The 16,774-nt window shown below is 40.3% G+C and overlaps 1 protein-coding gene across 1 annotated transcript in view; it reads right to left on the minus strand.

Moving 5' to 3' along the window:
• hook1 (hook microtubule-tethering protein 1) overlaps positions 1-16,774 on the minus strand; it is a 72,163-nt gene that overhangs the window by 27,174 nt on the left and 28,215 nt on the right. The window contains exons 7-10 of the mRNA XM_080195537.1: positions 14,700-14,759; positions 11,775-11,858; positions 2,636-2,799; positions 321-461 (exon numbers count right to left, since the gene is read on the minus strand). Coding sequence (XP_080051663.1) covers positions 321-461; positions 2,636-2,799; positions 11,775-11,858; positions 14,700-14,759 — 449 coding nt within the window. The remainder of the gene's footprint in view (positions 1-320; positions 462-2,635; positions 2,800-11,774; positions 11,859-14,699; positions 14,760-16,774) is intronic.

Consider the following 16,774-nt stretch of genomic DNA (forward strand, 5'->3'; position numbering starts at 1 on the left):
TCCACTGACTTCGGGTGGGAATTTCTGGTCTCAATTGAGCAAGGCTGTAAAATCTCTCGTCATATGAGAGAAGAGAAATTACCCTGTATTACTTGAGAGCTAGATAATGGAGAAGTTATTCACTGATTTCTCACAGCAGCAATGTAATCTTATGTACAAATTTCACACAGGTCACAAATGATATCAACATGGCATCATGTTATTTCTGGTATTTCAACCAGTGAACAACCTTTAACAGTACAAATTGCCATGCGACAATTCCTAATTAGTGTTTATATGTACAAATAGACAAATTCCTCTCACTATCACTATTCCTTTACCTTAGGACATCAATTTCATCTTTTAGAGCAAGATTTTCTTCAGCCAGACTGTTTAATTCATCATTTCTGTGCTGTATCTCAATCAGTTGTCGCTCTAGTTCTTCACAGTGAACACGATAGTCATCCTTTGCTGCTTCAAGTCTAGACAGAATGATAAAAATAGAATATGTTCTAAACAAAGCCTCAATCTGAGTGACCACACTTGCAGTGGACTATGTCACAACCAATAACCCTTTAGCAAGAATAGAATCAGGCACTGACTGCTGTGTCTACTGTGATACCTATAGCAACAAATTAATTGTAAAAATAATGGATATTTTGCAATTTCAAGCCATATTCTAATATTGCAATTCAAAAGGCAGCTATAAACCATTGAAATCACTTGTTTAGGAAATAATTTCAATACTTGTTTGTGCTACAAAGTTGCATTTCTCTCCTGATTCTATATTAAATTATATATTAAACATACGTAATTCAGGTCTTCAATTTTTCGTTGTGAAAGACCAAATATTATATATACAGATGAAACTCGAGAAATAGGTATAATTTGGTAGAGATATATAGAAGATTGTTCAGTGCACTGATATATCTGGCTATGTCACAGATTAATAGGACAGAACTCCCTACACACAAAGTTGATAGCCAAGAATGTGCCAAACCAAGCAGCCTCCAGATGTAGGAATGGGGAGGGGAGATTAGGGGCAGAGCTCTCTCAACTACACCCTTTGCATACTTGTGTAATGTGATTTAGGTACAATTTTTGCCAAGCTATCAAAGCAATAATTCTGCACACAAAGGCACCTTTACATAAATAGAACTTAAAAAAAAGGAAAAAGAGTACACTTTTCACTTTGTTGATCCCTAAATATATTGATGTGTAAGTCAACTTGCTATCAGGAAGAAAGCAAAATAACTGAAGTCACATATTGGGGAAGAAGATTGTAACGCAAATAAAATGACGAACTACAGAAAGGAAGAGAAGAATGCAGCAGATTCAAGTATAATGAACAAGCGGTAAGCTGTACTTACAATAAAAATATTAATAGATTAACAAAATAGAAATAAAGAGACACAAAACCAAAGAAAAATAAACACTAGTTTAAGAAAGAAAGAAGCAGAGGAAATATAGTGACAAGTAGCTTTAACTTTTCTACTGCTAACTCAAGCAGCCAAAGTGTGGATCAGAATATTAGAAGTGACAAGCGAGTGAAACACATGAAAATGATAGTGAGCAAGCGTGCAAGAACAACAAAAGGAATCTGAAAAAAGGAAAACAAGACAGATGGGAAAAATTGAGATTGAGGACAGGAAGAGTGAGAGAGTTGACAAATTATTCAGCAACATTTTAAAATCACTCATATTTTTGTCATTTAGATTGAGCATTTACTTTTAATTAACTGTACAAGAAATTGGGACTAAACTGAATGTCCCTCATTTCATTAGTGATGATGTAGTAAAGGGACTGGGGTTTCTACATGTTCTGGAGGCTATGAAGCTCCATCTAGTGATGTAAGTAAGCAGTGGCAGATGTGTGGAATGCTCAAGAGATAACTTGTATAAAATAGTCAAAAAAAAGCTGCACAACAAGCAGGAAATAAACATTTTAAAAGGCAAAGGAAACAGGAAACCCAAGAAAAGGTAAAAAGGAAGCCGAGACAACGGACTGGTAGGAAGAGATTGCAAAATCAACAACACACTGTGTATTCATATAGCATTTTTATTGCAGAGAAAGATGTCAAAGGTGCTTCCTGGGTTGAGTATAGTGCAAAATTTGATGCTGAGTCAAATAAGGAAATATTAGGAAAAGTGAAAGAAATGGGGTTTGAAAGAGTGCCTTAAAAGAGGAAAGTGATGTAGAGCAGAGGAGAGATTTCGGGAAGGAATTGCAGAGGTTAGGGCCTCAGCAGGTGAAGGCATGGTAGCCAACATTGCAGTGATTAATAAGAGATTATCTACAGCCCATTCTTGAAGGAGCACAGATATATCTCAGAGAGAAAAGCATTCAGGAAAGTTTCATTAATCTATTAAACAAAAACAGAAAAGAAAACAGCACTGAAGCAAGGGAAGGAAGACATGGCAAGTGGTTCTCCCAAGCACACTGTTGACAAGAGGAAAGTCAGGAATGTATGTAATGTCCTGTGGCTAGTCAGGCTACCTGGATGTATGTGTTGGTATTTGGATCTGAGCTTTTGGAAGAACTTATGAAGCCCCATCTCATAGCTGAGGTATGTAGTTGCAGTGATGATCTTGCAATAAGGTGTACAATACATAGAGATTCAGCTGTAAATGTTAATAACTGGAATTGAATATCATACCTGTAATTCTCTTCTTGTAACTGCTCCAATTGAAACTGCAAGTTAAAGTATTTCTTGCCGGCAAGGCTGTGTGGATCATCAAATGCATCTAATTGGTTTATCCTCTCTGTCATAAGGTCATTCTCAGCTAATAAGCTGTTTCTTTCCTCTTGGAGAGTAGAAACCTAAAAGCAGAGATGCATTTTTTTTTCTGCCACCTAATCAAGCCAAATAAAAAATATACATTCTCAAGATCTAATTCTACTTGTGGAAAAACAGTTAACAGACGCACGGACAATGGGATCTCGTGGTCAGTTATGATCATATGGAGAGATCATATGGAAGGTTTTTGGAGATGTTGTTCTCTTATTAGCTCAGAGTTTCTTTTTCACTTTTTCTACCTAGCCAGGAGATGGCTGCAGACAGTGTGGTAGGAGATGTCTCACCATGTTGCTCTGGGTATCATAGTGTGAGGTAGGTTTGATGAGTGAGCTAGTCCATCCCTGGTCACCATTTTCAAATGAAAACATAACCTTGCACTCTACTTAGGAGTTAGCTTATCTCCTCCATGCTGCTCCAAAATACATCTTTGGCCAAGGCATTGAAATTTTATGTAGTAGATATCTGACTCATCCCAAGCTGTTGCAATAGCACTATTAAACCGAAGAAGATGCAAAAATTTGTTTGACACTTTAAAATTTCTCACTTTCTCACATAATCATTAACAACGGAACATTTCTAAAGAATCACCTTCACAAAAGTGGCAGTTTCTGACATCCCCTTTAAAAGATAAGAACATAAGAACATAAGAAATAGGAGCAGGAGTAGGCCATCTAGCCCTTCGAGCCTGCCCCGCCATTCAATAAGATCATGGCTGATCTGTCGTGGCTGAGTTCCACATTCCCGCCCTCTCCCCATAACCCTTAATCCCCTCGCTTATCAAAAACCCATCAACCCGCGTCTTAAAAATATTTAGCGAGGTAGCCTCCACCACTTCAACGGGCAGAGAACTCCAGAGATTCACCATCCTTTGAGTGAAGAAGTTCCTCCTCAACTCCGTTCTAAACCGCCCCCCCTTTATCTTGAGGCTGTGCCCCCTAGTCCTACTGTCCTTTCTGAGCGGGAAGAGTCTCTCCACCTCTATCCTATCCATCCCATTCATCATCTTATATGACTCAATGAGATCTCCCCTCATTCTTCTAAACTCTACCGAGTACAAGCCTAGTTTATTCAGCCTCTCCTCATAGCTCAACCCCCTCAACTCCAGAATCAGCCTAGTAAACCTCCTCTGCACTCCCTCCAAGGCCAAAATATGCTTGCGTAAGTGCGGCGACCAAAACTGCACACAGTACTCCAGCTGCGGCCTCACCAAAGCCCTATACAGCTGCAGCAAGACCTCCCTACTTTTATATTCAATCCCCCTCGCTATGAAGGCCAGCATCCCATTCGCCTTCCTGACCACCTGCTGCACCTGCAGGCTGGGTTTTTGCGACTCATGCACAAGGACCCCAAGGTCCCTCTGCACCATCGCCTGCTGCAGTTTTTCGCCATGTAAGTAATAGTCCTTCCTACCATTCTTCCTACCAAAGTGGACCACCTCGCACTTGCCAACATTAAATTCCATTTGCCAGTTCCTGGCCCATTCGCCCAGCCTATCTAGACCCTTCTGCAGACTCTCCACACCCTCCGCGCAATTTGCCGTTCCACCAATCTTGGTGCCATCAGCAAATTTCGACACCATACACTCGATTCCCTCCTCCAGATCATCTATATAAATGGTAGATAGCTGAGGCCCCAGCACCAACCCCTGGGGTACTCCACTAGTCACCAACCGCCAATCCGAATAGCACCCATTAACCCCCACTCTCTGCCTCCTATTTGACAACCAATCCTCTATCCACGCTAACACGCTACCCCCAACTCCATGCCCCCTTACCTTCTGCATTAACCTCTTGTGAGGTACCTTGTCAAACGCCTTCTGAAAATCAAGAAAGACCACATCCACCAGCTCTCCTCTATCCACCGCCCTAGACACATCCTCATAGAACTCCAATAAATTTGTCAGACACGACTTCCCCTTAACGAAACCGTGCTGCGTCTGCTCTACCAAGCAATTCCCCTCAAGATGCCTCGCTATTTCCTCCTTGATGACGGATGATGATGAAGATGATGATGAAAAGATGATGAAGACCATTTCAGCAGTACTTTCTGTGAACTGTGTTTGAACTAATGGTATCACATAATAGCTGATCATAGCTAAATTCTAATGAAGCAGCATTAAGTCCTGGCAATTCTTCATAAGTAGTCTCTTGGAATCAAAGGACAATTTGCTCCCATTCTGCTTCAATGGGTTTTGAGATGGCTGATCAGTCCAATGCGCCATCTTCAGAATCTACCACGTACAGATCAAGTGATGATTACAGAGTCGGATAAATTAGTTGTTGGGAGGTTAGTGTATGCTCTCCAATATCACAATTTCACCTTTTTGTATTCCAAATAAGTTTCTCAGTGTGTTTGCTGCCTTCTAGAATGAACCTTCTCCATGTCAGTTTTGGTCTCAAGCCAGAGATACCCACAAGTTAGCTAGGATGTTTGACTTCTTTAGGAATGCTTTAAGGGCACCTCTGAAAGTGTTTCGCTTGTCGTAACTAAGTTCTGAGTAGAAATGTTGAATAGGAATTTGGAGTCAGAAAAGTTAAAGTTATATTTATTAGTCACAAGTAAAACTTACATTAACACTGCAATGATGTCACTGTGAAATTCCCCAAGAAATACAAACAAGCTGGTTTTGAGTGATCAGCGTCTTGCTGCTGGGCAAGTTGGTTTGGGAGAAGATGCTGCTATTGGACTGCCTTTGTTGCCAATATATTCGGAGGATCTTCCCAAAGCACACTGGTGCGATTTCATCAGGGCTTTGAGGTGTCTGCTGTAGGTTGTCCAGGGCCCTGAGGCATACCAGAGTATGAGAATCACTGCCACCAGTAAACTATGATCTTAGACTCAGGTTTGACATTCTGTTTCTCAAATTTTCCTTGCAGATGATGATAAATTTCATCAGCTATATTTGCCTTTGTCGAGAGATGATTCCCAATATTTCTGGAATCTTACCATTAATCTTAATAAACAGCTGCACCATCTCATATCCCTCATCTGGGGAAAAAAAAGAGTATATTCCAGGAGGGAGTTCAAGGACTATATTCAAGAAAGTCTGCTTGCAGTAATAACAGAAGTGTCTCCCTGCTATCTGCCACATGGAACATCATTCCAAAGATCCTCCTCAATTGCCTCCTCCCAGTGACTGGGCAGCTTCTTCCAGAGTTTCACTGTGGTTATCTGCCACTGAGAGGTACCACAGATATAACTTTTCACTACACAGCAAATGCAAGGAAAATGTAAGTAACTGCATCAGTTTAAAGTTTATTTATTAGTGTCACAAATAGGCTTACATTAATATTGCAATGAAGTTACTGTGAAAATCCCCTAGTCACCACACTCCGGTGCCTGCTCAGATACACTGAGGGAGAATTTAGCATGGCCAATGCACCTAACCAGCATGTCTTTCAGGCTGTGAGAGAAAACCCATGCAGACATGGGGAGAATGTGCAGATTCTGCACAGACAGTGATCCAACCCTGGAATCGAACCTGGATCCCTAGAGCTGTGTGGCAGGTGCACTAACCACTTTGCTGCCATGCCATTCTAACACTCAACCACTGAACATGACCTTTTTTAACCTCACAACAAGTGTGAAGGTTTATGGAGTATCCTCCTCAAATCTGGTTACGCCTAGAAATTTGTCATTCTTGTCCGTCTACTCCATGTTGACGTGCAAGCCATGGTCCTCACCAACAGAATCACCATATATCCTACTCTCATTGAAGACTGGGATCAAACAAGCATGTGTCATTGAACCAACCTTCCTCTCCATCTTTTTGCAGAAAGACTGCACCTCACCTCCAGCAAACTACCCATAAACATGGACATCATTTACAGAATAGACAGGAATCAGATCAACAAATGCTGCTTTCAGTCCCAAACTAAACTCACTTCAATTTCAATCACTGAACTGTAATATACAGATGATACTTATGTGTGCTCAATCAGAAACTGAACCCCAGATTATTGTCCACACCTGCTCAAGAGCAAATGAGAAAATGGATCTTTGTGAAACACTGAGAAAACTAAGGTCCTCTTTCAACCAAATACTTTACCATTTTAAAAATAATATATCAGAAACAAAATTTAAAAGTTAGTAGGCACTTTTCATTGTACTTAATTACGCAGACACTTATAACAGAAACAAACCGTTCTGCCCTAAGCTCCATGTAAGCAGAGGAGATAAAATCCAGCCCTTATTGTAAAAATCAGTGTTCATGAAATTATAAAAGCTGGCAAGACATTGCGGAACTCAATTCATTTTTAAATGTTTATTTATCCAGGTGCTGTTTATGAAATCATGGCAGGTCATTATCAACACAGGGAATTTAAACCAAATGAGACGTCAGAAAAATACAGCTGGAATGACAAAACAGATGATCAAAAATGATAAGCACTAGAATGAGAAAGATAAAATCTCAATTACTTCTTTCCATGTGTTGGCCTTGAGTTCAAGTATCGTTCATTTTCCTCATTCATAAAACACAGGATTATGAAAGTCAGTTTCCACAAGAAGTTCATTATAATCTCACTCTTAGAATTGGACTGTTTAGAAAAATGTTGATCAAGGGAATAAGTTTACTTTAGCAAATTGAAACGAGGTGAATATTCCATGTAATTTTCTCTTCTATTCAAAACCTTTGCATATTTCTTTGTTTAACATATGGTGTGAAATATAACTCCTTTAGTATAAGAACACAAAGGACTGAAGAATCACATCTTGGGAGTCAAGGGCATAAAGCAGCAAGGAAGGAGAGTAAGAGATTTTGGAAGAGTTTGGCATAAGGCAGCAAGGGTAGAGAGTAAGAACTTTGCCTAGCCAACGGGCAGTCAGAAACACGCTTGGAAAAAGAAATCTAAGGGTGGAATTTTACTGGCACATCCGCCTGAGGTTCGTACGATCACGCCCGAGGCCAAAGAAGAATGCCATTCTCCGAGCCTCACCCACCCCTTGATTCAGGCAGGGCCAATAAAATTCTAGCCTAAGTGTGGGTGATTGGCAGGTGACTATTTTCCCTTGTTACTGGATTATAATCCAGTGGATAAACATTCTGCAGCTGAGAGTGGAGATCTAGAAGGTTAGGTTGCCTGCCTGGTGCGAGGTTATAGAACATAGAACATAGAACATTACAGCGCAGAACAGGCCCTTCGGCCCACGATGTTGCGCCGACCAGTTACAAAACAATGACCCACTAACCTAAACCAATCCCTTTTCGTCCATAAACCTATCCACGGATCTCTTAAACGCCCCCAAACTAGGCGCATTTACAACTGCAGCAGGCAGGGCATTCCAATCCCTCACCACCCTCTGGGTAAAGAACCTACCCCTGACATCCGTCCTATAACTACCACCCCTTAATTTAATGGAACATCTACTCTGGACTGGAGACGAACCTGCGCTGGGAGGGAGAGAGGGTCCAGCTGTTAGGATCCACATAGTACCAATGACATAGATAAGACAATGAAAGAGGTTTCACAGTGGGAGCATGAGCAGTTATGGACTAAATTAAAAAGCAACATCTCAAAGGTGGTAATCTCTGGATTTCATGGTAAATAAGATTAGACAGTTGAATGCATGGTTCAAAAGTTGATGTGGGAGAAATAGATTTTAATTCATGGGCACCAGCACCAGTATTGAGGACAAAGGGATGCGTACCTGAACCATGCTGGGACCAGTATTCTGGTGTGTTGTATAACTAGGGTAGTATAGAGGGCTTTAAACTAAATAGTGGGGATGAAGGATCAAAGTCAAGCAAGATGTGATCACTTAAAGGGAGAGAACAAAATAAGAGAGCAATAAGGGAATGTTCATCAGTGTTAAATTCAAAATGGACCAGTGAAAAATAATTTGAAATTCAACAATATATCACTTAAAATCTGAGGAGCAGTTAAAAACAAAGGGGTTTTAATCTTTTCTCACTCAATCCAATCATTTGATTAGGTTAAAGCAATTTTTTTTGGCAAACTTAAAGCAGGAACCTCTTAGGAAAGTCAGTATGCTGTTCTTGCGGGATTCCATTCATCAATGGTTTGTTGCAAAACAAAACTATTTTAAGTCAAAAAGAGAATTATTTTTGCATTAAGTAATTGCATTTATTAGGTTTACTACTTCCAAAAAACAGTGGCGTGATCACAAAATCCAGATCAAAATTGTATTCTCCAAGTTCACTTTTAAAACATTTTGTTCACCACAATTAATTTTACCATAGTTAAAAGAAAACTTTATTCTGCATTAGATTTATTCCTGCAAGCTTTTCATTTTAACAAAATCACTATATTTCTATTCATGACATAATTGTAACAAATGCCATGTCAATACCCATTACAAGTTTATTTCTACTATAAATGATTTGAGGGAAACTTAAATTTAAAAAAAATGCTACAAAAACAAGGGTGGAATTCGTTTAAATGGAGTTCTCACTGTAACTTTGAATTCCTTTCTCTAAAAGCACATAGTAAAAACCCAACATCCTCTCTAATGTTCTCTGGAATTGATGGAGAGCAAGATATATGCTCACAATGCTCTTCCAACATTAGGGAGCTACAGGAATTACCTTAGAACGCCTTGAATTGATATGCCCTCAAATACCTTGACCCTCCACCCACAAACACCCTGACTCGTCATCTTCACGTGTTCCTCTACCCTCACACACCCTCAGAAGACATTTTAAAGTAAAATGTATTAGAAAAACATGTTTACAATTGTCATATCAACTCTTAGAGCCACGTTACATAAAGGATCTTCTGTTTTTGGATTCATAAAACAACTTCTTCACAACTGCAATTTCCTCTCTACCAATTTCCTCAGATACTGAAGCAGTCCAGTTTCAAATGCAGCAAGACCTAGACAAGATCCATGCTTAGATTGACATGTGACAAGTAACATTCGAGCCACACAAGTGCCAGGCAACGACCATCTCTAATAAGATGTCCAACGGCTTTACAATCATTGCAAGAACACACAATGGGCATGGACAATTACATAGCAAATAGCATTATATTAAATATGAAGATAGCATCTCCGTGAATCCTTGTGCATTTCAATCTATATGCAGAAACACATGGCACAATAGCAAATGTGATTGAATATTCTCTCAGCACACTGGAGGAAGCAAACGACCAATTGCTTATGCATTACACCATTTAATGGAAACTGAACACAAATACTCTGCTAGGCACTGGGATCATTAAACTGCAATCATGTTTGTCAAAATTGGAACATGAATCTCATTGGTAGAAAGTTCACTCTCCACATCAATCACTACATTATTAGCTATGGCAGAATTAGGTTATCGACTTCTACCCATTTATCTATGGTCAACTTCAAGACTGGGTTTCGCTCAGGTTCACACAATCAAGTTGATCACACAGAACTACAACTCCTAGTGCGTAGATCTAAGCAAAGTCACTGGAGACCTTCGTATTTCAGACTATGTCCATGCTTAGAGGCCAACTTGTTATTTTTCTCTTAGAAATGACTTGATCCATGTATGTTTGTTGTTCAGAATATTTAACTTAAGATAAGCACTTTTGTTTTTCATTGAAGAACATGTGCAATGACTCAAATATACTGGTTTATGATGAGAAGCTAGTAACTGATCTATGCTCATTCCTCTTAAATGGTTAAGCCTGGGTGTGGGCACAGAACTAAAGTAATCATCATCACAGAGTTAAGCATGGTGCAGACATCTTGTGATTCTAGAGATAAACTTTTGTAAATAAATCTGTTGCACACTTAAAAACTACAATAACTGTTTCATTGCTCTGCAACATATTAAATTACTGCAGAAGTCCCTCAGGGTAGTGTCCTAAGCCCAACAATCTTCAGCTGCTTTATCAATGACCTTCCCTCTGTCATAAGGTCTGAAGTGAGGATATTCACCAATGATTGCACAATGTTTGGCACCATTCACGACTCTTTATGTTCAAATGCAACAAGATCTGGACAATAGCCAGGCTTGGGCTGACAAGTGGCAAGTAACATTCATGCCACATAAATGCCAGGCAATGACCATCACCAATAAGAGACACTCTAACCATCACCCCTTGAAATCCAATGGTGTTACTATCACTGAATTCCCCACTGTCACATCCTTGGGGTTACCATTGACCAGAAACGCAACTGGACTTACCACATAAACACAGTGGCTTGAAGAGTAGACCAGAGGCTAGAAATAATGCGGTAACTCACATCCTGACTGCCCAAAGCCTATCCAGTATCTACAAGGCACAAGTCAGGAGTGTGATGCAGTACTCTTCACTTGCCTGGATGGGTGCAGCTCCAACAAGACTCAGGAGCTTGACACCATCCAGGACAAAGCAGGCTGCTTGTTTGATACCACATCCACAAACATCCACTTCTTTCACTACCAATGCTCAGGAGCAACAGCATGCACTGCAGCAATTCATCAAAGATCCTTAGACAGTGCCTTCCAAACCCACAACCACTTCCATGTAGAAGGACAAGCACACAGCAGATACATGGGAACACCAAGTTCCCCTCCAAGCTACTCACCATCTTGTCTTGGAAATATATCACTGTTCCTTCACAGTTGTGGGTCAAAATCCTGGAATTCCCTCCCTAACAGCATTCTGGATCAACCCACAGAACGTGAACTACAGCGATTCAAGAAGGCAGCTTACCGCCACCTTCTCAAGAGCAACTAGGGTTGGGCAATAAATGCTGGCCAGGCAGCAACACCCATGTCCCACAAATAAAAAAAAATGCAATGCTCAATAAGTCAAGAGGTAAGCTACAAAAACACATGGAGAATCCACAATAGGACCACTTCATGGTTCACAGTATAAATTTATGTAAACAGATGAGATCAGTGCCGGCAGTGTGGTTTAAAGTTGTTTTTAAACCCTTTGCCCACACATTGAGATCAACTCTGACTGAGTATGCTGACCCCTATCTTTTAAATTAAATTTTAAATGGTTCATAGGCACCTGCCAAGGGGCTGTTTCCCAAATGCAGATCAGATTGTAGGTTATGGTACACCAACCTGAATATCCAATTCTTGGCAACGTAGTGTCAGTTCCTCCTTCTCTAGCAAAGCCTCATTGAGGTCTTCCTGGGCCTTTTTAAGCTGAAATCAAAATAAATAAATTGTACATTCTTTCCAAGGCAACATAAAAGATCTCTTGTGCACTATTTAGCTTTTCTATTCACTTTGAGATTTAATGTGCAACATATGCTATTTCCTTTTTAGATAGAATAAAATATATCTGCATTTTTTTTAATGATCTGAAGACATAGGGCCATTTCATTTAAAAATTGTTGGGAAAACTCACCACTAATCTTATTAATTGTCTCAGTGCATGTTCCATCTCTTATGATCGGCCAACAATAGTGGGACTGATGCTACAACTGATCATCACTACTACTGTCTTGCCTTAATTCTACATTTTCCTTCATTCCTTGCAAATTCTTGTTCATCGCCTACCACACATAGCTCCAGTAATCTAATCTAAGAACTGAGAACTGGAAAACAGATCAGAAGAGATTGAAATTGCAGTTTGAGGTTAGCATAGTATAAAGGTCTGACATTATAAAGGGTTAATACAGGACTGAGTACAGTACTGCCCATACAGTAATATAAGAACATAAGAACATAAGAAATAGGAGCAGGAGTAGGCCATCTAGCCCTTCGAGCCTGCCCCGCCATTCAATAAGATCATGGCTGATCTAAAGTGGATCAGTTCCACTTTCCTGCTTTCTCCCCATAACCCTTAATTCCCTTGTCTGTCAAAAATCTACCTACCCGTGACTTAAATATATTTAGCGAGGCAGCCTCCACCACTTCAACGGGCAGAGAGTTTCAGAGATTCACCACCCTTTGAGTGAAGAAGTTCCTCCTCAACTCCGTTCTAAACTGCTCCCCCCTTATCTTGAGGCTGTGCCCTCTAGTCCTACTGTCCTTTCTGAGTGGGAAGTATAAGATAACACATGACATGCACCTAAGGGTCAGTGTAGTGTTGGACAGAGCCAAGCGTAGGAGCAGCAAATGGAACTCAAAACATGACAGAAACTGCCGAAGAACATTAAGATCTTGGAAAATTGAAGGAAATATTAAAGAAGCAGTCTAATCTGAGGAAAAATTCAAGAAGTGAAGGCATAGGAGGAAATCACCAGAGAAAAGTTTCAAAAACAGGCTTGGAAGCTAAAGGCAGAAATTAAGTGCCTCACTGCAGCAGAAGAGACCATTGAATCTTATGGATGTCCAGTTTCAACAATCAAGTGTGCAGAGTCAACAAATTCAGCAGCTGTGAGCTAGACATTTAACATATCTGGATAACATAGCCCTTGAAAAACTGCAGAAGTAGCCTCTTTCACAACGTTAAAATCTAAGGGCAAAATGCTGATGCATTTATTTGTGTCCAAACCTGTTGCAATCCACAGAGCTGCCTCTACCCCCTCTGATATTTACTTCACCCCAATTGCACCATAATCCTTCTCCTAATCAAGTTAGCCACCTAAAAGCTGGTTGTTCCTTCAAAATATCAAATTCAGCTCATCTAAGAACCACACCATGTGTTGCCTTGCTTCCTTCCATTCAAGCTCCTACCAGCCCACCTTCACAGCCTCTGACATATTTGTTAATATTGAAAAATTGGATTTAAAACTTAGATATTGTCCCCACCTCCTTCAATATCATTCTCCTCTAGAATAAAGGACTCCTCTTTAACTACCATACGCTTATCCCCGACATGTACCCTTTCATAGACATAGCTATGACATAGCTTTAAATTGAGGGGTGATAATTATAGGACGGATGTCAGAGGTAGTAGTAAGGGCGTGGAATGCCCTGCCTGCAGCAGTAGTGGACTTGCCAACTTTTAGGGCATTCAAATGGTCATTGGATAGTCATATGGATAATATTGGAATAGTTTAGGTTAGAGGGTCATTAGATTGGTTCCACTGGTTGGCACAACATCGAGGGCCGAAGGGCCTGTACTGCACTGTAATGTCTATGTTCTCCAAAGTCTAGGATTACAGTGGAGGAGAAATTCAGCTTGCACCATTAACAGCTGAAAATTAGGCGAAGTGGCCATTACTGCACACCCAATGACATTGGTGAAAGGTGTAAGACAATTTGATGCTTGGGCCCCATTTCAATAGAATTGATTAACTTTGCTTGACACTGTTTATTGGCAACTTGACAATTAAAGGAGATGTTAAAGTGAGTGGCCCTGTCATAATATCAAGGTAGCCTCCCTAAAAAAATGTTTTTTTTTAGACCTAATCCCTTCTTTTCAAATTCCTCCATGACCTCTTGTCACCTACTTCAATAATCTCAATCTGTATGTTCCCTGTGCAGAATACCTGTCTCTCCCACCGTGGATCATTTCTTGCTTCTTCTACTCTGCCAAGTGTGGCAATTCTTTCAGCCCTGTCCGTAGAAAGGATTTCTTAAGTTACTGCATCACTTACTTCTTAAAAAGCCTCTCAGTGTCTGATTATTCCTATTCCTTTCAAATGCTTGCATTCCCTCTTGGGTCTCTGCCTTTTACTAGTCACGTAACATACTCTAAGATATTTTCTCTTTGTTTGAGGAGTTTAGTAAGAATCTAAGTTGTCCACTTGAACTAATGCTTGTAAGGAGACTAGTATATTAAATATTAAATACCTTTTGCTCAGTTAACTACAATTCTGCACTGCAATACTCAATCTGAATATTAAGTTTAAAATACTAAAAATAAACCATGACCTCTTTAAAAAGCTTAGAAATGTAAATTGTTCTATGAACCGTACTTGTTTATACAGTGAACAGAGATTACAAATATGCTATACATTTTTATTAATGATGTACTATCCAAGTAGCGTTAAAATAAAAACAGAAATGAAGTTGAAATCAAGTTTATTCTGGATTTGAAATTCAAAAAATTAGCCAACTTAAAGAAATGCTTAATTGAGATTTTCTTCTTACTTGTTCCAAGTCTCCAGAAGCTTCGGTGCCAAATGTTCCTGCCAGTTCTTTACTCATGAGCTAAAATGTAAAATTAACCAATTAATATTTTTCCCCTCCCTTCAATTTCCTAGTTTTATTGCCTCTAACCCTATTACCGCATCAGCAATACTGAGAGTAAAAACTGGTTGTATAAAAGGGGCTTCCAAGTGTTGCCAGAATCATCAAAATGCATTGATAACTTTGGGTTTGACACAACGGTTGTTATCTCAATGGCAGCAAAGAAAGTAATAATCTCAAGATACTGGTCCAAGTTTTCTACTTCAGGGTAAAAATGTTCTAATTTCCCAATCAAATGAATTTTAACAATGTATCTTGCTTTTTTTTTATCTTCACTTCAGCCTTTTCTCTCTATAGCTGAGCTCTGCAATCCCCAATGACTTGGAAAGCTTTTCTCCATGGTCAGTGTAATAAATCGAGGGCAAATCAGTGAGGCTTCAGAACAAAAAGGCTTTACTACCAACTCAGCAATTAACTGTATATACAGATAGGGTCCGACAGAATAACTATTTGACTGTGCACAACTCTTCCCTAGCTCCAACTGATGATCCTTTCCGAGCCAGGATACATGCCCGGGCATTCGATTGGCTCAGCTTAGAATCTCTACAGTGCATAAGGAGACCATTTGGCCCATCGAGCCTGAAATGACAACAATCCCACCCAGGCTATAACCCCAAGTATTTATCCTGCTAATCCTCCTGACACTAAGGGACAATTTACCATGGCCGATCAACCTAACCCACACATCTTTGGACTGTGGAAGGAAACCAGAGCACCCAGGGGAAACCCACACAGACACAGGGAGAATGTGCAAACTCCACACAGACAGTCACCCAAGATCCAGAATTGAACCCGGGTTCCTGATTCTGTGAGGCACTAGTGCTGACCACTGCCTCAACACTCCATGGAATCTGGCCTGACATGATGTGGAGAACAGAACTCCCACTCACCTGACGAAGGAGCAGCGCTCCGAAAGCTAGTGGCTTTTGCTACCAAATAAACCTGTTGGACTTTAACCTGGTGTTATGAGACTTCTTACTGTGTCTGGCCTGACCACGTGGCTCTGAGGCAACGCCCCCTTAAAGGGCCCATGCAACCACATTTCGAAGCAGCAAAATGTTTCCTTTTGTAGATGCTAACGTATCTGATTCCTTCAGTTGCAATAAGTGTTGCAGTCCCTCAGCAGTGAACATTTCCTACCCTCCTCCCCTACATCTAGAGGCATTGGAGGCAGCTACACCACTGGCAACATGCTGAAAATATTTAAATTTCAGCTTAAAATTCCCCAGGGTTAATTCAGATCATTTCAGAAGGCAACAGGTCTGCCCTGCCAAACCCCTGCTGGTGACCACCCAAAAAGGATCGCCTAGCTCATCTTATCTTCAATAAAGCAGAAACTGAAGACAGTTTGCTATTTTTATGAAAATCCAAAGATCCTCTTAAAAATGTATGTGAACACAGGATTCAGGAACATTTTTGTCTCATAGAGTTACTCTGTTCATTTTCTTTTGTTTACCTGACCACCATTCAGTTAAAGAGCCTGCTAAGTTGCTGCTAAGAACACTTTAAACTGAAGATAGATAAAATTCAGTTCCTGTTTTTGGGTTACATCATTCATTGTTGATCTATTATTTTCAATTCATTGTAGAACACGCCTGACCACAATCTTAAAATATTCAAAGAATCATATAGATCATTGAATCCTACAGTGCCGAAGGAAGCTATTCAGTCCACCGAGTCTGCACTGACTACAATCCCACCCAGGCCCTATCCCCATAACCCCATGTATTTACCCTAGCTCGTCCCCCTGGCACACTAAGGGGCAATTTTAGCATGGCCAATCCACCTAACCCACACATTTTTTGACCGTGGGAGGGAATCAAAGAACCCAGAGGAAACTCACACAGACACGCGGAGGATATGCAGACTCCACACATACTGTGATCCAAACTGGGAATTGAACCCAGGTCCCTGGTGCTATGAGGCAGCAGTGCTAACTACTCACTTCTTTGACTTTTCTTGATGTATGTCCATCT

The sequence above is a fragment of the Carcharhinus amblyrhynchos genome, chromosome 9, assembly GCF_965287045.1.
Source record: "Carcharhinus amblyrhynchos chromosome 9, sCarAmb.v2.hapA, whole genome shotgun sequence".
Classification (NCBI taxonomy): domain Eukaryota; kingdom Metazoa; phylum Chordata; class Chondrichthyes; order Carcharhiniformes; family Carcharhinidae; genus Carcharhinus; species Carcharhinus amblyrhynchos.